This window comes from Aquarana catesbeiana, linkage group LG03 (assembly GCF_042186555.1).
Source record: "Aquarana catesbeiana isolate 2022-GZ linkage group LG03, ASM4218655v1, whole genome shotgun sequence".
Taxonomy (NCBI): Eukaryota; Metazoa; Chordata; class Amphibia; order Anura; family Ranidae; genus Aquarana; species Aquarana catesbeiana.
In genome coordinates this window covers 321,153,323-321,179,112 of record NC_133326.1, presented here as the reverse complement: position 1 = coordinate 321,179,112, position 25,790 = coordinate 321,153,323, and the positions used below count along the sequence as shown (strand labels likewise).

Here is a 25,790-nt window from a genome sequence, read left to right as displayed (position 1 = left end):
AAGGCATTTCAGTTTATGGAAACTTCCAAAAAGTGTGTGTGGTGAGTGAACAACATCTATTGGCCTCCTGGTCCCAGAAATTCTCAGAATCCTGGGCTCAGTGTCCTTTCCAGGGGTTTCGAACTGGTGTTTTTACACTCTGTTGCTGCTGCTTCCCAGCTTCATGCTGGTTTCCTTTCTGTTGTACTGGGTGGATCTGCTTGCTACTGTCCAGCACCCCATGTCTCAAGGGGTCATTACTTCTATACCACCAGAAGTATGCTTTCAGAGATTCTAGTCACACCTTTTCACGGTTCCCAAACTGAGGAGTCTGGCCCCTTCTAAAGCTAGAGACACTCAACATGTTCCTACTGGTTCAAAAGTTCCAGATAGGGATGGCCAGGTTGGTCACAGCCTCCCTATTTTTTGGGGGAGTTTTCTGACCCCAATAGACTACTGGCACAATCCCATCAGCACTTTGCTGTAGGCAATGAGCATTAATCTTCTTTCACAGGCTTGAGAATGGAGGGCATTCCTGTGATTATCACACCAAATTGGCCCAAGATGATGTGATGCTCAGACTCCTGGCAGTGACTATGAACCTTTTTTTTTAGATGGTCTGGACCTTCTGTCCCAAGGCCCAGTGTTGATATCTTAATGCTGGCTTGCAAGGCATGGCTGATGAGGCCATAGGCCTTTTGGAATCATCCCCAATCTCCTGAAGGCTAGGCAGTCCACCTCTCAAAGTGCACCCGGACCTGAAATGCCTATTTTCTTTGGCAGTTGACGAACTTTTGTACTACAAGGTACTCTGGCTATTTCTACAGCTTCTATATATGTCAATTATTGCTAACGAAGTAGTGTGTGCTGGCAACCACCACACCTGCTGACATTTCTGACTCCTAATGATGTATATCAAAAGCCCCAGCCACGTAAACAAAAGGGGCAGGGATAGCGGTTACATCACTAGTTAGTCTATGATGTCACCACTATCGCAACTTTTTTTTTATATATATATATATATATATATATATATACTGATTGGAGTGCTGCATTTTTTTTAAAGGGGGCTTCCAGATTATGATAGATCCTCCTGACCACAGCCACCAGGGCAGGGTTCGGGGAAGAAGTCCTTTTCCTCATCGCAGGAAACTACTAGGACACGTAAGGGTTGATTTACTAAAACTGGAGAGTGCAAAATATGGTGCAGCTGTGTATGATAGCCAATCGGCTTCAAACTTCAGCTTGTTCAATTAAGCTTTGGTAATAAAACTTGGAAGCTGATTGGTTTCCATGCAGAGCTGCACCAGATTTTGCACTCTCCAGTTTTAGTACATTTCCCCCAGAGTATCTGAAGAGCAGGAGATTTTTCTGTATTGGTTGAAAATGTTCTTAGCCTGAAAATGAATGCAGCCACCATATCTATGGACTGAAGTGGTGCAATAGAACAGAAAATTCTTGAAATTTTCCTTTCCTGGCAGCATGTGGTAGTAGCCCGGATTCAATACTAATGCATCGCTCTAAAGTTTTGATGCCCATTCCCTATAAAACACTGGAAACAAACTGGGTAGGTTTGTTTGCTGCCCCCTGCAAAAAATGAATCATGAGCTGCCAATGGTGTGAAATATCTGCTTCTCCAGCCAGGGGGAGGGAGGAGAGAATCGTCTGAGATGTAATGAGCCAGTTCAGAGTGAACAGTGATATTAACATCAGCCCCCATTACACACACACAGTCTATTACAAAAGTGAGTACACCCCTCACATTTTTGTAAATATTTTATTATATATTTTCATGTAACACTGAAGAAATTACACTTTTCTAAGATGTAAAGTAATGGGTACAGCTTGTATAACAGTGTAAATTTGCTGTCCCCTCAAAATAACTCAACACAAACATTGTCTAAACCGCTAGCAACAAAAGTGAATACACCCCTAAGTGAAAATGTCCAGATTGGGCCCAATTAGCCATTTTCCCTCCCTTGTGTCATGTGACTTGTTAGTGTTACAAGGTCTTAGGTGTGAATGGGGAGCAGGTGTGTTAAATTTGGTGTTCTCACTCTCATACTGGTCACTGGAAGGTCAACATTGCACCTTATTGCAAAGAACTCTGGGAGGATCTGGAAAAAAAAAAAAAAAGAATTGTTGCTCTACATAAAAGGTGGCCTAGGCTATAAGAAGATTGCCAAGACTCTGAAACTGAGCTGCAGCACGGTGGCCAAGAACAGAGCGGTTTAACAGGACCGGTTCCACTCAGAACAGGCCTCGCCATGGTCGACCAAGGAAGTTGAGTACACATGCTCAGCATCATATCCAGAGGTTGTCTTTGGGAAATAGACAGATGAGTGCTGCCAGCATTGTTGAAGGGGTCAGCCTGTCAGTGCTCAGACCATATGCCACACACTGCATCAAATTGGTTTGCATGGCTGTCGTCCCAGAAGGAAGCCTCTTTTAAAGATGATGAACAAGAAAGCCCACAGTTTGCTAAAGACAAGCAGACTAAGGACATGGATTACTGGAACCATGTCCTGTGATCTGATGAGAACAAGATAAACTTTATTTGGTTCAGATGGTGTCAAGCGTGTTTGGTGGCAACCAGGTGGGGAGTACAAAGACAAGTGTGTCTTGCCTACAGTTGAGCGTGGTGGGAGTGTCGTGTTTTTTTTTTTTTTTTTCTTTCCAGATCCTCAGAGTTCTTTGCCATGTTGAACTACCAGTGTGTGAGCGATAATGCCAAATTTAACACACCTGCTCCCTATTCACACCTGAGACCTTGTAACACTAACTAGTCACATGACACCAGGGAGGGAAAATGGCTAATTGGGCCCAATTCAGACATCACTTAGGGTGTGTACTCCCTTTTTGTTGCCAGCGGTTTAGACATTAATGGCTGTGTGTTTGAGTTATTTTGAGGAGGCAGCAAATTTACACTGTTATACAAGCTGTATACTCACTACTTTACATTATAGCAAATTGTAATTTCTTAAGTGTTGTCACATGAAAATATAATAAAATATTTACAAAATGTGAGGGGTGTACTCACTTTTGTGACATTGTGTGTGTGTGTGTGTGTGTGTATATATATATATAAAAAATACACACTAATATAGATATATCTATCTTTATATATCTATCACACACGCCAAAATATTTATGTAGGCTTGTATACATAATTATCAATGGGGGCGGGGAATTGTCCTTAAATTTACAGCTGTATTTAAAATGATTAAGAATTTTTTTTTTTTTTATTATTTTATGAATGGTGTATAGCTGCATGGTAGATGCAGGTTCAACCATTTCACATTGGAAAAAAAAACACATGTCTGAATCTTGTTTAAATCAGGGGTGTCTAACTGGCGGCCCAACACAAAATTGTAAATTTATTTAAAATTGTAACTTTTTTTTTTCCGTAAAAATGCATTTACACTTTGGAAACACATGCAGCCGGAAAAAAAAAAAAGTTAGTGTTTCTTTACTTTTATCCTGCTCTTCACAGTCACATCTTATTCATGTCATCAGTTTTCGGCAGTACCTATATTTGTAAGAAACTATTTAAGGATAAAGCACATGAAGGGCAAAATTAGAACCAAAATATCTGATTAAGAGCTGTTGGCTCTTAGGAATGTCCTGACTACCTAAATTACTCTGTTTGCAATTGTGCTCCCATTGGTCTAGATGCATCAAGGAAATATTTATTCTAAGGGTGTCCAAAAACAGTTTAACTGTAGGTTGGGCAAACGGCAAACCAACATAAACAACAGCAGCAAAACTGGGAACTGTATATAGCCCAACGAGCTTACTTGGAGGAAAGCTTACATCCAAAGCCAGCTTCAGATGAGGCTGAATGTCCACCGGGAGAAAGTAGGATCAGGTGACAGCCTTGCCAATCTGAGAAACAATCGTTTGAAGTTCAACCCCAGAGATGTTTTATAGTGCGTCTGGTCAGAAAAGGTTGGAACCCTAGACCATGAGGTTAGATGATTGTCTACTTGAATCGCCTCAAAATAATGGAACTAGAAGTCAAAGCATTGGTACAGGGTCCATCCTGGTGAACAAAGTAAATAGCTTTTCTGAAAGAAATGGAGGCTTAGCGATAGATCCTCACAACCAAAAACCACATTCAGACAAGAAGGAAACTTTCTTTTTGGGGTGAACTGGAGGTGAACCCAGGGATAGGATAATGTTTCTACCAGTCACCTCAACCAGAACATTTGGCAAAGGGAGGAACTGGACCTTAATATCACAATTTCTTATACAAAACTGGGAAGGGTACCTTCCCAGATAAAGTCTCAGTTCATCATACACTCTTCTCACCAAAAAAAAAAAAAAGCTACAAGAGAACCCACGTAGTCAAAAAGAGGAACTATATGGGCAACCTGAGCGCTAATGCTGGCCCAGACCCAGGAGACAATTTGTTCTATGGAGAATATCCTGGGGAAGAAGCCCTGAGGTTTACCCCAAGCTAAGCATGTCCAATGAAGCATTAGCATCAAAGAATTCATACTCAACAATGCCCTCAGAAGTTAAATTTAATCCACCATGCAACTAAATCTTGTAAGGCTTCATGTACATTAGCAGCGAGGTTAGGAGCTTTGGCAAAAAAAAAAACAAAACACCAAAAGCTCCTGAACTTAACTCCATAAAAGCCTATGTGGCCATGTACACATAGGCTTTTAGCAGAGTTTAGGAGTTGCTGCGTTTAGGTGAGGTTAAACTTCCCTCTCCTAAACGTGGAAAAATCACGTTCAGGATAGGAACGCTGGCCATGGGTAAACGCAAATTGAGGTAAAAACAGTTTGTCGCATTTTGCGTTCTGCCGCCGTTAAGCTACATGTACACTAGCCTACCCTAACAGTGAAAAGATTTGTTTGTTGTCCCAATGCTGGTGTTTTTTTTAATGCAACACAGCTCAAAATGTCCTGTTGAGCATCATGATAGAACATTTGTTGAGAGTACAATTAAAACAAGGAATATTTAATTAGTTACCTTTTACACATCATCCCACCAAATCAAATATTTCAGTTAGTGATCGTATAAAAAAAAAAAAAGTTTATTGACAAGAAATGCAAGAGAATAGGCAAGTAACCTTGTGGTGAGAAGTCACAGGATTCATGATGTTCTATGCCCCCACAAACCTGGCCAGCCCTAGAATTGTTTGGCAGCACAATTTCATTTGACTACTTCATAGACATGCTGTAAATGGAAATTGCCTGAGCTTCAATAGAAGCAACATTTTATATAGTTCATATAGCATTGTCCTTACAGCAGCCATAACACCAAAGAATGATGTAGAAGACTATGCTATGGTGTGACTGACGAAAGATTCAGTGGCGATACTCTTCTTGTAGGTGTGTTGCTTGCTGAAAGGGATTGTGGGAATAAAAAGTTTGCATTTGTTGGAGGATCAGCAGAAGGGCTTTCATTCTGATTACGGAGCTGAAGAATCTGACGCAAAAGGGCTTTGCCTTCCTCTCTCGTCTACAAAAAGAAAAAATAAATACATAAAAGGTTATTTATTAACCAAAAGTAGAACTTTTACTATGAGAAACTGAAAATGTCTAGTTTACAGTAACTGATGAGAGTCTTACAGTTTTTAGGACTGGTTTCTCCAGTAATTCCCCCTCTACAACATCAGAGAACATCACTGCAAGATGTTCCATTGTAACATACATGCACAAAAGGCATTTAGTGGTAAGTGCCCACACATTCAGCCAAAGCCTATGACTAGCACAACTTACAGTGGGGACAGAAAGTATTCAGACCCCCTGAAATTTTTCACTCTTTGTTATATTGCAGCCATTTGCTAAAATCATTTAAGTTCATTTTTTTTCCTCAATGTACACACAGCACCCCATATTGACAGAAAAACACAGAATTGTTGACATTTTTGCAGATTTATTAAAAAAGAAAAACTGAAATATCACATGGTCCTAAGTATTCAGACCCTTTGCTGTGAGACTCATATATTTAACTCAGGTGCTGTCCATTTCTTCTGATCATCCTTGAGATGGCTCTACACCTTCATTTGAGTCCAGTTGTGTTTGATTATACTGATTGGACTTGATTAGGAAAGCCACACACCTTTCTATATAAGACCTTACAGCTCACAGTGCATGTCAGAGCAAATGAGAATCATGAGGTCAAAGGAAATGCCTGAAGAGCTCAGAGACAGAATTGTGGCAACGCACAGATCTGGCCAAGGTTACAAAAAAATTTCTGCTGCACTGAAGGTTCCTAAGAGCACAGTGGCCTCCATAATCCTTAAATGGAAGACGTTTGGGATGACCAGAACCCTTCCTAGAGCTGGCCTTCCAGCCAAACTGAGCTATCGGGGGAGAAGAGCCTTGGTGAGAGAGGTAAAGAAGAACTCAAAGATCACTGTGGCTGAGCTCCACAGATGCAGTCGGGAGAAAGTTTTAGAAAGTCAACCATCACTGCAGCCCTCCACCAGTCGGGACTTTAGGGCAGAGTGGCCAGACGGAAGCCTCTCCTCAGTGCAAGACACATGAAAGCCCACATGGAGTTTGCTAGAAAAAAAAAAAAAAAAAAAAACACCTTAAGGACTCCAAGATGGTGAGAAATAAGTTTCTCTGGTCTGATGGGACTTTTTGGCCTTAATTCTAAGCAGTATGTGTGGAGAAAACCAGGCACTGCTCATCACCTGTCCAATACAGTCCCAACAATGAAGCATGGTGGTGGCAGCATCATGCTGTGGGGGTGTTTTTCAGCTGCAGGAACAGAAAGACTGGTTGCAATCGAGGGAAAGAAGAATGCGGCCAAGTGCAGGGATATCCTGGACGAAAACCTTCTCCAGAGTGCTCAGGACCTCAGATTGGGCCGAAGGTTTACCTTCCAACAAGACAATGACCCTAAGCACACAGCTAGAATAACAAAGGAGTGGCTTCACAACAACTCCGTGACTGTTCTTGAATGGCCCAGCCAGAGCCCTGACTTAAACCCAATTGAGCATCTCTGGAGAGACCTAAAAATGGCTGTCCACCAACGTTTACCATCCAACCTGACAGAACTGGAGAGGATCCCCAAATCCATGTGTGAAAAACTTGTTGCATCTTTCCCAAAAAGACTCATGGCTGTATTAGATCAAAAGGGTGCTTCTATGGACTCACTTTAGAGAGTCGACCAAACAGCCCAAGCCACCGGCCAGCCCACCCTCACCCCTAGATGCTCAATAAAGGGAACCCAATCCTTCTATAGGCCCAGATCCTCCCCACCCTGATCCCCTCCTGCTCCCCCCCCCCCCCAAATACACATTCATTGCTTGACTGCACCTCCTAGAATACCTTCTGTCTTCCCACCTTGCCCCCCCTACTCCAATCTCCCCCCTCTCTAACCCAACTAGAGGTTCATTCTGAAAATTGAGGGACACACTTCTCTACCTTCCCCCGAAATAAAAACCCTAGCCACATTGGGGCGTACTTCCGGACTCTGATATACCGAACTTGTCTAACCCTCCTACAGTCGCCTCTGGCCCCCACCCATTCACAGCATGTTCCCTATAGGGGTGAATGGGTCCGGGGCAGACCATTTCGGTATAATACCGTTCCCCTTTTTTTTTTCTTAAGCACATACGCCCACACACACACTTCTTTAACCCTACACCCAACAGATCTACTAAATCCTCATACGCTACCCTCATAACTTCCTGTAATCCTCACAACCCAGCTATCCATGACTCCCTTCTGTTTAGCTTCACATGGTCAATCACACCAACCCCAAACTGAATCTTTGGGAGCACCTGGTTTCTTTGGTTGGCTTTACCTATTGTTTTCTTTACTGGCTAATTTACGATATAGAAGTTGTAATATATCTGCTTCTTGTCTATTGTATTGTTATTGTTAACCTGACAAAATTCAATAAAAACTGCTTGACAAAAAAAAAAAAAAAAAAAAAAAAAAAAAAAAAAAAAAAAAAAAAAAAAAAAAAAAAAAAAAAGGTGCTTCTACTAAATACTGAGCAAAGGGTCTGAATACTTAGGACCATGTGATATTTCAGTTTTTCTTTTTTAATAAATCTGCAAAAATGTCAACAATTCTGTGTTTTTCTGTTAATGTGGGGTGCTGTGTGTACATTAATGGAGGAAAAAAAAATGAATTTAAATGATTTTAGCAAATGGCTGCAATATAACGGAGTGAAAAATTTAAGGCGGTCTGAATACTTTCCGTCCCCACTGTATATCGGGATCAGTTATGAAACTGACAATCTCATTATCAATCATTACCAGTAAGTCTTCACCAAACACCCCAACAGCAATGAGGAATGATGGGGCTATGTAGTTCCAGGTAAAAAGTAGAACTACTGCAATGACCACCATCATGATCTCTGATCTGGCTCTTACGGTCTTAAAGCAGTTTTGACAGGTACCCGCTCCCACTTCTGGTTGAGTTCACCCTCCCTCCTCCTTCCCCCGCAGCCAGCCCATTCAAAGAGCACAGCTCGCTTTGAGCATGCGCAGTAGGGAGCTGGCTGCAAAGCTGCAAGGCTTCACTGCCAGTTTCTCTTAGTGGAAATGGCAGTGGCGGCAACACCCGATAGCTGATTAAAAAATATATATATTAAAATTTTATTATTTTTATTATTTTCTGAAGGAGCCTGGAGCTCCTCTTTAATAACATTCGTCAGTACAGAAACTAGGACCTGCAATATAGTCTACACATAGTGTTTGCAATACCTGTAATGACCCAAGCTGTATTTTTACTTCAGGAATACATTTGGACAATGCAACAACCTAGCAAGCAAGCAATATCCCTGTGTACAATCCCAAGGATATCATCATTACCAGAGGGATGCAAAGGGTTTTTGTACTCACATCATTAAAATTAAAGCATTTCTGGGCACATGCAGAGGCCTCATCCCACAGTTTACATTTGAAGTAATACTGCGCCAAATAACGGAATGCAGTGCTCACTTCCTGGTGCTCCACCATTTCCTACAGGGAAAACACAAATCAATTAATCACGTAGATTAGGAAGCAAAAACAAGATTTGTTTTCATCAGTGCTTACCCCACAATTATTGATATCCTGAATATATTTGATGTAACACTGGGCAGCCTGCTCGGTTTCATTCAGTTGTTCGTGAAGTCTTAATAGGAAAAACATTTGCAGTGTTATTAAATGCTAAAAGATGTAAAAGCATAAAAGTAAAATACTGATTAATGAATTCAAAAGGCCATGCGTTACAAGAGACTGCAATAGTTCCTTTAAAAAGTTACAAAAAAAGAAAAGATTAGGGGTGAATTGTATCAATTTAAAGTAGATCGTCAGAGTGAGTAAAAATTCATCAAATGTTCCTGAATGCTTGTTATTTTGTGAAAATATTAAGGTCTACGTAGAATATGCCTTAAAATAAAGCCACAGGAATCAAAATTTCCACAAAGCAGATGAAACTGATAGCAAACTGGACTTAATGGAAAACGTAAAGCAAAGCTCCACCTAAGAGGGTCAGCTTTAAGGCCAGGTTCCCGCAGAAGTTCTCTCCCCCTTCCTGCTGTCACCTGGGACACATCAAAGGTCCCAGAAGACTGTGGGAACATCCACAATGAGCAGCACAGCTCATGCATGTGCAGTGGATACCCAGCTGTGAAGCTGCAAACTGTCACAGCTGGGTGCCCACAGTTGAGATGCCAGCGCCGGGGACAGAAGACTGAGGGAAGAGAAGGCTCGGGTGAGCACATCACTGGAACCTGAGACAGGCGAGTGTGCGTTTATTAAGAGTCAGCAGCTAAGGTTTTTGTAGCCGCTGACTTAACACAAAAATGACTGGAACGCCAAATAGGCCCCAAGACCTCTTTCCACTTTAACAGCAGACACTAAAAAAGGCGCCTGTAATTACTTGTAATGTCTTTCAGTTTGCTAAAGAGGCATCAATGTTTGACCCCATTGCCAACCCAGCCACTAGGTCCTGCCCACTTGCTGGCCCCAACTCTACTGAAAGTGCCCTTTTTGGCAAGCAAGACTCTCTCATTGGACAGAGAATGAATGACATATGGGTGGAACGTAGCCCCAAGTTTGAGGCATTGCTAGGAAATTAAAAACCAATCTTAGACTGGGAACTGAGAGCCTTTCCTTAGCAAGGAAGATAACAGCAGTTATCTTGTTAAAGTATACCTGAAATTATTATGTAAGCTGTCACTTACACTGACTAATGTTAACAGCCTTTACCAGCGCTCAAGTGTCTCCAATCAGCTGCTAGACTGCACAATAATGCTCCCTGGTGAAGTTCAGTATGCAAATTCAAAAAGTCCAATGCTTAAGGCTCGGTTCACACCTAAACTGGCCGCGGATCGCACAGCAACACCGTGCGTCCCTGTTCTGCGTTTCAGGGATGAATCAGGGCAGAATCTTTGCCTGAATTCGGCCCTGAAACGGAGGCAAAAAACACCCAGTGCGCTCCACAGCCTCCCCGGAGACATGTGAACCGGCTTCATAGAGAGCCGGTCACATTCTCCTGTTATGCAAATTGGATGTGGGGGAAAGAGCTGCAGCGCAGAAGGTTTTTCACCTTAATGCATAGAACGCATTAAGGTGAAAAACCTTGAGGGTTTACAACTCCTTTAAAGATTTGAACAGTGGAGTTTTGAATATACTGCACTATTGAATGTTTTTTTTTCACATGCGACACTGAGTGTAAAGATTTGAATATGAAGGGTGGTCCACAGGAGGAAGAGGAGATTTGGATTGATGGGCGTGATGATTTTTTCTGTTTGGTAAAGATTTAGACAAAAGGGGAATCACAAAATCACTGATAAGTGGTGGTTACACATGGATGATGGTATGCACATGAGTGGAAAGTGTATTATAGTTTGGATCATAAGATACTACACTACGAGTTTATTTTTTTGGTGATACATTGGAGAGATCGTAAGGGGGTTTAAGGAAAACACGGAGACAGTAAAGAGGAAAAAAGAAAAAAAAAAAGCTTCATTAGACCCACTGATTGGTGTTATGGGTTGGAAAATTTGGTAAGAATCTTTTAGATTGGACCTACTGGATATACTTACCTGTTGATTGATTGAAGAAACAGCTGCATAGGTTTACACCCCTGAGACCAACAATAGAGTGCAGGAGGTATAAGGAAACACGCTAAGCGCTCAACCGTGGAAGCTTGGTCAGTATAAACACAATATAACAGTGTCCTAGGTTTTTGGGGTTCAGGAGCACATTACAAGAAATCAGATTTGACCTGGATGTGATTGCTATTTAGTGGCAAAAACAACTCTTCACAAGCTTACCCTCTCCTAAACATACTCCTTTTTGGTGCTTTTTTAAATAGCTGTAAAAGTGACTCAAGCAAACTAGTGGAGGAGGAGGAGAGTAACAGGAGTAGAGTAAATTTACAACCTTTATAAGTAAGCCCTTAGGGCAGATTCACATCACTTATTACCACAATACACAGGGTCAGGTAATATGTGCTGCCCTGCTATTCAGTTCCCCAATGCACATACACTGATATGAACACAGTGGGGTACGTTTATCAGATTAGTTGCACCTTTGCAGTCGTTCTACTGTTGCACTAATGTAAATCTTCACATGTGTCTTATTTGGAAATCTGTATGATAACATGTTCCAGCTGCTATAAAATCATTCAACCTGCCATTAATGTGCAGAACCTTTACTGCAACTACCTAAGTGGAGCTGCTGTTAAGTTGCTGGGTAGCCGATATGGTAGGTGCAGGATATTTGGTGCAGGACAGGGGCTTAGCTTTCTAGATGTCTAAAGCCAGGGCTTCTGCTTCATGGAACATCAGAAGCCAGGAGAGGGGGCACAGAAATTAGTTGGGCTGGGATACAGGAGCAAGGAGAGGAGCTTGGGCTACAAAGAACTCTTCTTTCCACACTATTTACAAATGTGTACCATTTTCAAAACTGATCTATATCATTTTTTGCTTCTGCAACCAATCTGACACACTTTTCCTGCCACAGCACGTGACTAATGTATGAAAGGGGCAATCTTTCACTGTTAGCACTAATTATTAACGGTCACAGAGACTGCAAATGATTTGTCAGAGGCCATTCAAATGCTATGACAGTTTGAAAACCAACACAACTGTGTTGATAAATGTCTGTGTGGGGGGGGGGGGGGGGGGGGTTTGGGAGGAAAAAAAAAAAAAGGTCCAAGTGCATGTTAACATGAATTGTCATCCAATTCAAAGTTAATAGGCTGTCATGAAACAGGCGTTAATGTACCTTAATGTGAATTCAATCATAGGGGGAGATTTATAGAAAAAACGGAGCACACAGAATGTAGTGCAGCGATGCATAGTAACCACACACCTTCTAACTTCAGCTTGTTCAATTAAGCTTTGACAATAAAATCTAGAAACTGACTGATTACTATGTACAGCTGCACCAGATTCTGTGTGCACCAGTTTTTGTAAATCTACCCCTTAGTGTCCATCCTCCTACAGACAGTGGGGTTGATTTAGTAAACCTGGAGAGTGCAAAATCTAGTGCAGCTTTGTTTAGAGACCAATCCACTTCCAGGTTTTTTTTTTTTCAAAGCTTAAAGCGGGGTTGTACTCAAATTTTTAACTTAATCTTACCCCCTTCAGTTAATTGCATAGATGTTCAAATGCCGCACGAAAATTTTTTTTATCGCTGTAATTACCTTCATATTGTACTTTATTGTCGCACTTCCTGTCTCTCCTCCCATGGGAGTAGGCGTGTTTATTGCCTTTCCCTGGCGCCGCACTGTCTCCTAGGAGCTTAGTGTCAGGCTTCCCAAGATTCAGTGCGGAAACAATGATCATGCGTGTGAACAAGCTCTGAATGAACAGCATTCACCGCATCCAGGAAATCAATGCTTGTGGGCTTCACATGCCCACAAGCAAGATGGAAACAGCCAGCATCACATTTTTAAAGTTATTCTTCAGTACGAAAACAGACAGAGGCGGAAATATTACACCCAAACTGTGAGTATTATTTTGGGATTAGCAAAGTGTCTCAATGACCTAAAAAAAAAAAAAAAAATTGGTCACCGGACTCCCACTTTAAACAAGCTGACGTTAGATGCTAATTGGCTACCATGTACAGCTGCACCAAATTTTCTACTCTCCAATTTTAGTAAATCAACCCCAATGTTCATACTGGGAATTTTTGGTTTTCCCAATTCAAATATAATAAAAATGCCATATACTCACTTTGCCAGTTTTATCAAGGCCATTTTCTCCACATCTCCAACAGCATAAGCTCTCCAGTAACACTGCCAAGAGAATAACAGGTTTATTTTAAGACTCAAACTTCTAAAGCTATAGAGACTTGAAGCACCCTTATAGCTTAGAAATGAGCATAAGGCTGTGTAGGAAGAGAGTCAGATTCGGTTCTTTCAGTGATGAGGTGGGATTTGAAAAAGTCATGCATGACAGCTGTCATCATGGCATCACTAGCAGGTGAGGTGGTGTGACAGACTTACCAATATTTAACATCTCAGAATATGATTTACAGGTGATGCTAAACATTTAGGCAGGTTAACTTTTTGACAATGGATTATACATAAGATAGACAAATTGCATAACAGTTTAGCCAGTTTTATGATCACACATCTCTGCAATGCCTTCAAACCAAGTGACATTTTTATGTGCTGGTTTAGATTTGCTGCATTCAAGTCACCTTCCATATACGGCTTGCTCCTTGTTTAACGCAGGCCTGGACAACTCTCACCCAAAACTAGCAGCCAGCACTACACAACTTCCATATGACTATAGGAGTAACTGAAAGAAAATTTAGTTAAAGTGTCACCATCATCTATCAGTGTGCTGTGTAATATTACCATCTGGCTGAGACCAACTGATGAAGAAACTCAGCACTGCCGACCCCACAGCTAGGACCATGCCATCATTCCTCAGCGACCTACCGCCCCATCCTTTTCTTCTTCCAGCACTACAATTGCCCTTTTTGTATTAATGACTCTCGCCTCCTGCCTCTGAGCCAAGCACCAATCATGGTTATCTACAGAGCCTCACATGTAAGTCCCACATCAGGAGGGAGAACCTCACAGTGTACAATGTGTGTGCTTGCTCCTCCTTCCCTTCTACCCTTAAGCACCGCTACCATCGCTGGGACTGCTCATGTCCTAGGTAGCTGCAATTACTGGGGATGGAACACTGCTTTCCTGTCAGTGGGAAAGAGGAGAGCTGATCTGTGACATGCTCCCACTCGCTGAGCGGTCAGTGCAGGTTAGGGAGAGCCCCAGAATCTACATGGACCAGGGGAGGGGGGGAGGGAATTTGTCATACCACACCTCAGCCGCTGCATCCATAGGCGCTGATATTTTTAGCGCCCCTGTCACAGCTGGGCGCCCATAGTTGAGATGCTGGCGCTGAGGAAAGAAGACAGCGGGTGAAACTGACTAGGGAGAGCACACCGCTGGATTGTGGGACAGGAGAGTGGCATAGGGGCACTATGTATATTAAATTATATCCCAGCCCACACTATTGCTCATTATGTACACAATATAATATATCCAGGTTCTGTGCATATGCATTATGAATACAGTAGTATATACCCAAGCTCTGTCCTGTGGTGTATTATGTATCGAATATATACAGTATTTTATATCCCAGCTCTGTGCCCAGGGACATCATGGAGTACCATACAAATACACACAGTATTGTTCCTTGCACACAGGTCAGACACATACTGCACTCTACGGGGGCTCTTAGGGCACCAGGTGTGGTCACTCATCTTTCTGTTCAGATAGATCCCCCCACCAGCTCTTGCTCAGCTTCTGCTTGAAGTCACAACCCATGGTGAGGTGGCCGGGGGGAGAGGAGGGAGTTGCAAACACATGGTGGTCCAGGAACCAGCCAGTCTCTCCACACATGCCATTCCTGCAAATACTATTATAAAAATAAAAAAATAAATAAATAAAAAAACACGACAAGGCAGATCCTGGCCTGGCCTAGTGATGCTACGCACCGCTGGAACGTGAGAGGTAACCTGGTTGCCAGAGAGTTTTTTTCTGCTACTACAGTATGGCGACAAGGAATCATCCAGCCCTGGGTTAAAGAATCTGCATCACCACCTCTATTTAGCAGGGAGGTGATCCAGGAAACAGCAAACTAGAATAGAGTGTAGCAATATTACTGGCTGTGTACTGTGTGCCTGGTCTGTAAATAACAAAACTAGTAGAATATAGTGTGAGGATTAGACAAAGTAAACATAAATAAAAGGTGGCGATAGAACTCTTCATAAGTAAGCCTGTGAAAAAACAAAAACAAATTGAAGGCCGACTGAAGATTCCTGCCCAAGTCAAACACTGAGATCGGGCAGCGGCTGCAGCATTGGGAACATGTTACATGTTCCATGTTCCATCCTAAAAATGGGTGGAACGTAACATGTACCCAAAAGGCGAACTTATCTTTTTATAGGCATGAAAAGAAATATCTACGGGATATTGCCTTACTGATTTTAAATAGCGGTGTTTCTTTCTCAGTGTACAATTATATCAAATGTTAAATGCGTCACAGACTTTGTTACTGCCACCACCCCTCTATACCAAAATGGGCATGCTATAGCTGGTTAAAAAGAAAAACTGGAAAAAGCATATAAATAGTCCAGCGCTCAGGATATTGTTGAGAAGCAAAATACGACAAGCATAAAAGTTTATAGTAGTTTTAATAAACCAGTAGTGAGCCAGTAATAAACGATGGTCTAGAATAACAATAAAAACTGCCAGAAAGACCGGGTTCAGAAGCTCAGTTGAAAAAGAAAACGCATTGTAATGAAAAAACACATAATCAAAAAATGCACAATAAGAAATATTAAGAACATTAAAAACCACAAGCTCTTGATAATGTTATTAGTGATCAATTAAAACCTCAACAGAGGGTCAGAGGCATTGAGCAGCAGGAGGCTAACACAGGAGATCCATCCAAAGAGGCATGCAGAGACCACTGAGTGAAGTATAAAAACAAACACTTTGGCTCAAAGCAGGTGACAATGGGCAAAGTGATGGTAATATGCCAAAAGTACTCACAGCCAGGTGGAAAAGCTCAGAGTTGCCTCATGGAGTGGGGAGGTTTGTGCTATGTAGATGGATGCACAGGCTGGGATGGATGATGAGATGGCCGCGGTGTTGTAAATAAGCCAGGTGGAAAAACTCAAAGTTGCCTCATGGAGTGGGGAGGTTTGTATCATGTAGATGGATGCACAGGCTGGGATGGATGATGAGAAGGCAGCGGTGTAGAGATGTAAAGCTCCGCCGTGCGCAGAGCAGCCTGGCCGGAGCTGTGTGTCTGTAAGGGATGACGTCAGCACGGGGGAGCCGCTGGAGCGCCAGAGGAAGTGAGACAAACCGCTGATCAGCTGAGCGGTGTCTCCACAGAGATGAAGTCTCATCAGTGAGAAATAGTGACACTGCGCTGAAGTTGAGACTGCCACTGGGAGGCTGTCTGGAGGGGAAATTGTGGCGACAGGCTGATGGAGCTCACATCTGCCTGACCAGCCTGAGAAAGTAACCAACAGTCCTCAGAGGAAACAACTGGTCAAAAACATCAAACTCGGATGGGGTGGTGGAAATGATAATGAAGTTGAAAGAGACCCTTGCTGGTAAGAGGGGCGGCTTCACAGGAAAGGTGGAGAAAAAAAAAAAAAAGGAAGGAATGGATGAAAACTTGCGGTGAAGGGCTCAAGCTGAAGCCTCTGCCTTGTGGAGGGGGGAGAGAGGTTGCCTTGACGACGCGTTTCGCGCATGGAGCGCTTTGTCATAGTCAAGGGTATAGGCAACTCGCAGGGTTTAAATAGATAAGTGATGATTAGGGGTGGGGACAAAAAAAAAAAAAGGGGGAGGGGGGTGGAGGAAAAGCAGGGAGGGAACAGAGATCTCCAATGTTAACCCCCCGCAGTCCCAAACCCTCTGCCAATGGCTATACATGCTATGCTAAACATAAAAATATAAGAATGATCAGGATATAGGTCCAAGGAACACATAATTTACAATTCAGCATAAAATTAACAATGATAGTCACTTAACATTTTTCTATAAAAAAAAACATATTCAAACATGTTAAAATATGTTAAAACTACATTAAAAATCATAACTCTTCAATAATAGCCCAGAGATGTTTTTTAAAAAAAATCTATACAACCTCTCATTGAGATTACACAAAACTACATGTTTCTAATTCTTCATTCAACCCCTTGGGGGCAAGCGAGTCAAACATGTAGATCCAAAAAACCTCACGCTTGCACAGCAGGGAGAATCTTTCATTATTGGTTAGCGTGCCCTTGGGGATCGTTTCGATAACAAAGACCTCCAAAAGTCTAATGTCCTTGTCATGGAAACGCAGGAAATGACGGGGTACACTATGGTCGTCGCACCCTTTCGAAATTAGTCTGTGGTGGTCACCTACTCTGGCCCGTAAGGCCCGAATAGTCCGGCCAACGTAGACCAACCCACAAGGGCAACGCAAAACATATATAACAAAATCAGTAGAACAGATGATGAATTGCCTAATCTCATATTTTTTTCCTGTGTTGTGATGATATTAGTGCCATAGGTGATAAATTGGCAGGTGAGGCACCCCCTCTTTTTACACTGGAATATGCCTTTTCTATTGTGAAAATAGGACCTAATATCAAAGAAAGATTTGGACGATTTGTTAGTTATTTTACTGGGTGCCAGCAAGTTTTTTTATAGTGCGTGCTTTCCGGAACGTCACCTGTGGGATCTCGGGTAGCACCGGGGCAAGACGTTGGTCCAGACGAAGAATGTTTCTAACTATATTAGAGATAGATTTGTAGTTGTCATTAAAAGTCGAGATAAATCTGACTGTCTGATTCGTTTTTGATTCGTCATTTGGATGCTTATCTCTAATAGCGGGATTCAGATGAGACCGAAAGGCGTCATTAATGAGATCGGGTGGGTACCCCTTCTCTAGAAATTTCTTTGTCATCACTGTTCCCTGTTCAATATAATCCTCCAATTTTGAGCAATTGCATCGGAGTCTATTAAATTGGCCACTGGGGATGTTGCGTTTCCATAATGGGTGGTGGCAACTTCTAAAATGAAGGTAGGAGTTGCCACTTGTAGGCTTAACATGGTTTCTGGTAAGAATCCTCTGTTGATCATGGAATAGGACCAAATCTAAAAATACAAGTTCCTGGGAGTCTATAACATGGGTGAATGCCAAACCAAGAGCATTGGAGTTACAATGGGCCACAAAGGAGGAAAACAAATCAGGGCTGCTCCCACTCCAAATGATCACAATGTCATCGATGTACCGCCCGAAGAAGACTATGTGCTCAGCAAACGGGTTGTTAGCCCAGATGTTGTGTTCCTCCCAGTAGCCCATAGTAAGATTCGCATAGACTGGAGCAAAGTTCGCTCCCATGGCGGTACCTCTATGCTGCAGGTAGAATTGTTAACCGAACGTAAAGTAATTCCGTCTTAGGCAAAACTCGGTAGCTTGAACCAAGAATTGTGATTGTAACGAATTAAAATCACCGCTGTTGGTCAAGAAGTGTTGAACGGCTCTCAGACCTATATCATGGGGTATCAAAGTATAGAGAGAAGACACATCGAGAGATGCCCACCAGTAGCCTTCTTCCCATGAATAATTCTGAAGGGCATTGATTACGTCATTAGAGTCTTTGATGTAAGACGGTAATTGGCACACAAAAGGGGTTGCAGACAGTAGTCAATGTACATAGACCGTTACTGAAACTATTTGTACTTGCTACAATCGGTCTCCCAGGGGGGTCACCAAGGATTTGTGGACCTTTGGGAGGTGGTAGAAATAGGGAGTACTACATTCAGATGGTAATAAAAATTGTCGTTCTTTATTGGTAAGTACTCCATTTTGCCAGGCTTCCTGAACAAGCGATTTTAATTCTAGTTGAAACTCTGGAAGAGGATCAGACTGTAGTCTCAGATACGTATCAGTGTCGGCTAACAGTCTGCTGGCCTCTTTAATATAGTCAGTGCGATTTTGTATCACAAGGCTGCCCCCTTTGTCTGCCTGCCTAATGGTGATTTTAGTATCGGACACTAGCTCTTTCAAGGCTATATTCTCACATCTGTTTAGATTCCGGTGTTTACGCCTACTGGAATCATCACATAATGATAGAAAATCCTTGTATACCGCTTGATAGTAGGTTTCAATGTAAGGGCTGTTGTAGGATACCAACTGTTGTACTTTATTCCCTAAGGGTTCCAACCCTCCAAATTTTCAGTTCTCTCCTCCAAAGGGAGTGTCCAAAGAGAAAAGAAAACTAGAAGAGGACGGAGAGGAGGAACCACTAGGAAGATTAAACAAAAAAGAGAGGTCGGAACCAACAGAAGTAATAGTACTATAAAAATATATAACTTATCCTCACATACTCTCACTCCGTCCGAAGAAATGCTACTTCGGAAAGGCCTAGGTTTTTCTCCAACTATAGGCCCAAACAAGTTTGGTCTTTTTAAAGATTTACATCGCTTTATACGGTTATTAACCCTTAAACGTCACTATGCCCCTAATCCATTAGCTTCACATAAAAAAGATAGGAAAGAGGCCACGTCTACACATGATCCGGCACCAGAGTGAACATCTTCTACAGAACTTGACGAAGCGGCACTACAGGCCCTAGAGGAACTATGGGCCGAAGGGCATATAGAGGGTTTTGTACCCTCTGCTTGTCTAGAACCATCAATAACACATACCCCCTTCCAGCCCAAATCAACTTTTTTTCCAACCAATTCAAAGGGCCCTTACATTGAAACCTACTATCAAGCGGTATACAAGGATTTTCTATCATTATGTGATGATTCCAGTAGGCGTAAACACCGGAATCTAAACAGATGTGAGAATATAGCCTTGTAAGAGCTAGTGTCCAATACTAAAATCACCATTAGGCAGGCAGACAAAGGGGGCAGCCTTGTGATACAAAAATCGCACTGACTATATTAAAGAGGCCAGCAGACTGTTAGCCGACACTGATACGTATCTGAGACTACAGTCTGATCCTCTTCCAGAGTTTCAACTAGAATTAAAATCGCTTGTTCAGGAAGCCTGGCAAAATGGAGTACTTACCAATAAAGAACGACAATTTTTATTACCATCTGAATGTAGTACTCCCTATTTCTACCACCTCCCAAAAGGTCCACAAATCCTTGGTGGACCCCCCTGAGAGACCGATTGTAGCAAGTACAAATAGTTTCAGTAACGGTCTATGTACATTGACTACTGTCTGCAACCCCTTGTGCGCCAATTACCGTCTTACATCAAAGACTCTAATGACGTAATCAATGCCCTTCAGAATTATTCATGGGAAGAAGGCTACTGGTGGGCATCTCTCGATGTGTCTTCTCTCTATACTTCGATACCCCATGATATAGGTCTGAGAGCCGTTCAACACTTCTTGACCAACAGTGGTGATTTTAATTCGTTACAATCACAATTCTTGGTTCAAGCTACCGAGTTTTGCCTAAGACGGAATTACTTTACGTTCGGTGAACAATTCTACCTGCAGCGTAGAGGTACCGCCATGGGAGCGAACTTTGCTCCAGTCTATGCGAATCTTACTATGGGCTACTGGGAGGAACACAACATCTGGGCTAACAACCCGTTTGCTGAGCACATAGTCTTCTTCGGGCGGTACATCGATGACATTGTGATCATTTGGAGTGGGAGCCCTGATTTGTTTTCCTCCTTTGTGGCCCATTATAACTCCAATGCTCTTGGTTTGGCATTCACCCATGTTATAGACTCCCAGGAACTTGTATTTTTAGATTTGGTCCTATTCCATGATCAACAGAGGATTCTTACCAGAAACCATGTTAAGCCTACAAGTGGCAACTCCTACCTTCATTTTAGAAGTTGCCACCACCCATTATGGAAACGCAACATCCCCAGTGGCCAATTTAATAGACTCAGACGCAATTGCTCAAAATTGGAGGATTATATTGAACAGGGAACAGTGATGACAAAGAAATTTCTAGAGAAGGGGTACCCACCCGATCTCATTAATGACGCCTTTCGGTCTCATCTGAATCCCACTATTAGAGATAAGCGTCCGAATGACGAATCAGACAGTCAGATTTATCTCGACTTTTAATGACAACTACAAATCTATCTCTAATATAGTTAGAAAACACTTTGGCATTCTTCGTCTGGACCAACGTCTTGCCCCGGTGCTACCCGAGATCCCACAGGTGACGTTCCGGAAAGCACGCACTATAAAAAAACTTGCTGGCACCCAGTAAAATAACTAACAAATCGTCCAAATCTTTCTTTGATATTAGGTCCTATTTTCACGATAGAAAAGGCATATTCCAGTGTAAAAAGAGGGGGTGCCTCACCTGCCAATTTATCACCTATGGCACTAATATCATCACAACACAGGAAAAAAATATGAGATTAGGCAATTCATCATCTGTTCTACTGATTTTGTTATATATGTTTTGCGTTGCCCTTGTGGGTTGGTCTACGTTGGCCGGACTATTCGGGCCTTACGGGCCAGAGTAGATGACCACCGCAGACTAATTTCGAAAGGGTGCGATGACCATAGTGTACCCCGTCATTTCCTGCCTTTCCATGACAAGGACATTAGACTTTTGGAGGTCTTTGTTATCGAAACGATCCCCAAGGGCACGCTAACCAATAATTAAAGATTCTCCCTGTTGTGCAAGCGTGAGGTTTTTTGGATCTACATGTTTGACTCGCTTGCCCCCAAGGGGTTGAATGAAGAATTAGAAACATGTAGTTTTGTGTAATCTCAATGAGAGGTTGTATAGATTTTTTTTAAAAAAAACATCTCTGGGCTATTATTGAAGAGTTATGATTTTTAATGTAGTTTTAACATATTTTAACATGTTTGAATATGTTTTTTTTTTTTTTATAGAAAAATGTTAAGGGACTATCATTGTTAATTTTATGCTGAATTGTAAATTATGTGTTCCTTGGACCTATATCCTGATCATTCTTATATTTTTATGTTTAGCATGGCATGTTTAGCCATTGGCGGAGGGTTTGGGACTGCGGGGGATTAACATTGGAGATCTCTGTTCCCTCCCTGCTTTTCCTCCACCCCCCTCCCCCTTTTTTTTTTGTCCCCACCCCTAATCTTCACTTATCTATTTAAACCCTGCGAGTTGCCTATACCCTTGACTATGACAAAGCGCTCATGCGTGAAACGCGTCGTCAAGGCAACCTCTCTCCCCCCTCCACAAGGCAGAGGGTTCAGCTTGAGCCCTTCACCGCGAGTTTTCATCCATTCCTTTTTTTTTTTCCCCCACCTTTCCTGTGAAGTCGCCCCTCTTACCAGCAAGGGTCTCTTTCAACTTCATTATCATTTCCACCACCCCATCCGAGTTTGTTGTTTTTGACCAGTTGTTTCCTCTGAGGACTGTTGGTTACTTTCTCAGGCTGGTCAGGCAGATGTGAGCTCCATCAGCCTGTCGCAACAATTTCCCCTTCAGACAGCCTCCCAGTGGCAGTCTCAACTTCAGCGCAGTGTCACTATTTCTCACTGATGAGACTTCATCTCTGTGGAGACACCGCTCAGCTGATCAGCGGTTTGTCTCACTTCCTCTGGCACTCCAGCGGCTCCCCCGTGCTGACGCCATCCCTTACAGACACACAGCTCCGGCCAGGCTGCTCTGCCCACGGCGGAGCTTTACATCTCTACACCGCTGCCTTCTCATCATCCATCCCAGCCTGTGCATCCATCTACATAGCACAAACCTCCCCACTCCATGAGGCAACTCTGAGCTTTTCCACCTGGCTGTGAGTACTTTTGGCATATTACCATCACTTTGCCCATTGTCACCTGCTTTGAGCCAAAGTGTTTGTTTTTATACTTCACTCAGTGGTCTCTGCATGCCTCTTTGGATGGATCTCCTGTGTTAGCCTCCTGCTGCTCAATGCCTCTGACCCTCTGTTGAGGTTTTAATTGATCACTAATAATGTTATCAAGAGCTTGTGGTTTTTAATGTTCTTAATATTTCTTATTGTGCATTTTTTGATTATGTGTTTTTTCATTACAATGCGTTTTCTTTTTCAAACGGAGCTTCTGAACCCGGTCTTTCTGGCAGTTTTTATTGGTATTCTAGACCATCGTTTATTACTGGTTCACTACTGGTTTATTAAAACTACTATAAACTTTTATGCTTGTTGTATTTTGCTTCTCAACAATATCCTGAGCGCTGGACTATTTATATGCTTTTTCCTGTTATGATCTGTTTCCACTGTTTTACAGTTTGGCAGCACGGGGTATCATTATTATGTTTATTGTAGTTTTTGGTTTCCTTTTTTATTTTTCTATATATATTATGCTATATATACATTAACATTTTTTGACGGATGGTATAGCTAACTTATTTGTTTTATATGTTATGTTTGATACTCTCTGGGTGGCCGAACACTGGCGCTGGGTTACTTCCCTGTGTTTGTTAAAAAGAAAAACTGTATAGTGCTAAGGAGCATCAATCTATATCCACATAAACAATAAAAAAAATTATGTACATACTTTTTTAGCTTCAACAAGCTGGTTGAGCTTTTCATAGCATTCCCCCAAGGCAACAAGCATCCGAGAGTCATTAGGTCTGAAAAATTAGAAATTAACATGTTGGTCTCTTTAGAACCCAGTTACAGTTTTTCTTCTATGGAAAAAAAGTGTTATTACCTGAGTTGGTGGGCACGTCTGTAATAATAGAGACAATAAAATGGCATCTTTAGGATCTCATAGGTCTGCCCCAATCCATACCAGGCTCGATAATCTCTTTTATTGACTTCAATAGCATGTCTGCGAAACAGATATACAGAAAGGTCTACAAAATAAAATACTTTATAAACTAAAAGAGTACTCTACAACTGACCCAACATTTATTACTAAAATATAGTGCAACTAGTTTTATAATACATTTAAATAGTTATTAAAGCGGAGCTCCACTTAAAAGGGGAAGCTTCGCTTGTTCACACCCTCCACTGCCACATTTGGCACTTTTTGCCAGATCCCACTTCTAGGTAAGATCACCGTGGCGAACTCTGAGTATGTCTGGCCCCTCCTCCTTCTCCCCCGCTGCCTTCTGTGACATACACAGGTCCCAGAAGACAGCGAGACAACAGAAAGCGTAGCGCGACTCACACATGCACAGCAGGAAACCGGCTGCTGGTTTCCCTTAGTGAAGATGCCAGAGCCTGTACCCAAAGCCAATTGAAGAACTGAACCTTCAGTCAAAAGCTCATGTTCCTTTGAGTGAGAGGTATGAACTGCTTGTTTTGAAAAGAATGGGGATTGCTTTGCATTGCAGTGCAGTACTTGGGCACAAAGCGCTAGTGTGAAAGGGGGGCTAAATCCACTGATTATATTCCAAGTGCATCAAAACAAAAAGGTATTCAAAGTCTTACAATCGGTTTTCTTTCTAAAGTAACCATAGGCCAGGAAGAAAAGCCTGCTACCTGCCAGCGGCTGCAGAGTGGGACCCTTATGCTCTTTGTGAAAGCAGTGGGGTCTCTGCAGAGATCTGACACACCTACTGCTGAGTCATATTCATAACTCTTAGCAAAGCTCACACCCCTTGCTGGAGAGCACTGGAGATCCACTTAAAGATAAAGCTGGCCATGAGCATTCTAATCCAAATAACCAAAATAGCATTAGGGCTGTTTAGAGGTACTCCCCTTGCAAGAAATACCCAAGCACATGCAAGGAAAAAAAGAAAAAAAGACCAAAAAAAAAAAAAACACAGCATCTCTGATTGCAGATGATTGGATAATAGAAATCAGCACAGCTTCCCCTCCTTTACCAAGGTCTAGAGCAACTGCACTTGCAGTGCACAGTATATTTGCCGTAATCAACCTCAATATGTCTAAATATAACTAGATAACTTGTGCCTTCTATCTCTGTCTTACTTCTGTTCTAGGGTGGCTACGTTTGTTCTCCATACCCCCTCTGTTATATGAACCCTTTCCTGCTTGCCCCTGAGATGGACCACACATTAACCTGCAGACACATTCAGCTCTATGGGAATTGTAGTACAGAGAGAGGAGAATGTGACCAGCAATAACAAATGCCTGCAACATCAGATGCTTTATTACTACCTATAAAGTTTATCCAAGTTGTTGGAAAATCTCTGTGCAACCTGTTGATTCCCTCTGCTCAATGAAAAGGAAGGAACCATGCTTGTCAATTCAGTTTATTGAGATGCAGTATTAAGTGGTAAAAAAAAAATTTCTCCAAACTTGTTTTTTTTTTTAAGATACAGCTGCCCTTCTATTCCTTGCCTACAGCTACTAAAACAATGAAGGGAATTAATCAAAACTGGAGCAGCTGTGCAAGGCAACCAGGTTCTATCTTTCATTTTCAAAGCTTAAAAAGGATAGTTCACCTTTACAAAAAACCTGCCTATGCAGGTAAGGGATGTTTGTAGATTAAAACAAACTGTGCAGCCCTGACTAAATATGAATAATGCCCTTGCTATAGGTGTAGGCCATTTACATACCTTATGATGCCTGAATGGAATACTCCCAGGACATTGCTAAGTGAGGCCTAGTAATTACTGCTCACCTCCATCATCACAAGAGCGAGCTCTTTCTCCGATTCAAAACCTCCTCACATACTCTCTCTCCCCTGATGCAGTATAACTCTGAGCTCAGCATTTATGTGATGGTGAAGGATGACTAGGCAGTTTTGTGGTAAAGGTGAACTATCCCTTTAAAGTGGTAGTAAAGCCATATGTAAAATATTCTGACAGGCAGGGTTTGTATAACAGTATAGACCCTAGTTTTTCCTTCTATCATAAATGTTTCCATTGCCTGTCAGCGGGTAATGCGATCTGAGCCGCACAAGCACAGCTCAGATCAGATCACGTTTATGG

At 42.2% G+C, this 25,790-nt stretch overlaps 1 protein-coding gene across 2 annotated transcripts in view; it reads right to left on the bottom strand.

Moving 5' to 3' along the window:
• Positions 1-5,004: 5,004 nt before the first annotated feature.
• Positions 5,005-25,790, bottom strand: part of CDC23 (cell division cycle 23) — a 36,305-nt gene continuing 15,519 nt past the window's right edge. For both annotated transcript variants that reach the window (XM_073620427.1, XM_073620428.1), the window contains 6 exons: positions 23,600-23,719; positions 23,444-23,519; positions 13,135-13,196; positions 8,999-9,077; positions 8,804-8,923; positions 5,005-5,454 (listed from right to left, as the gene is read on the bottom strand). In XM_073620427.1, the coding sequence (XP_073476528.1) occupies positions 5,278-5,454; positions 8,804-8,923; positions 8,999-9,077; positions 13,135-13,196; positions 23,444-23,519; positions 23,600-23,719 (634 nt within the window). In that variant the 3' untranslated portion in view covers positions 5,005-5,277. The remainder of the gene's footprint in view (positions 5,455-8,803; positions 8,924-8,998; positions 9,078-13,134; positions 13,197-23,443; positions 23,520-23,599; positions 23,720-25,790) is intronic.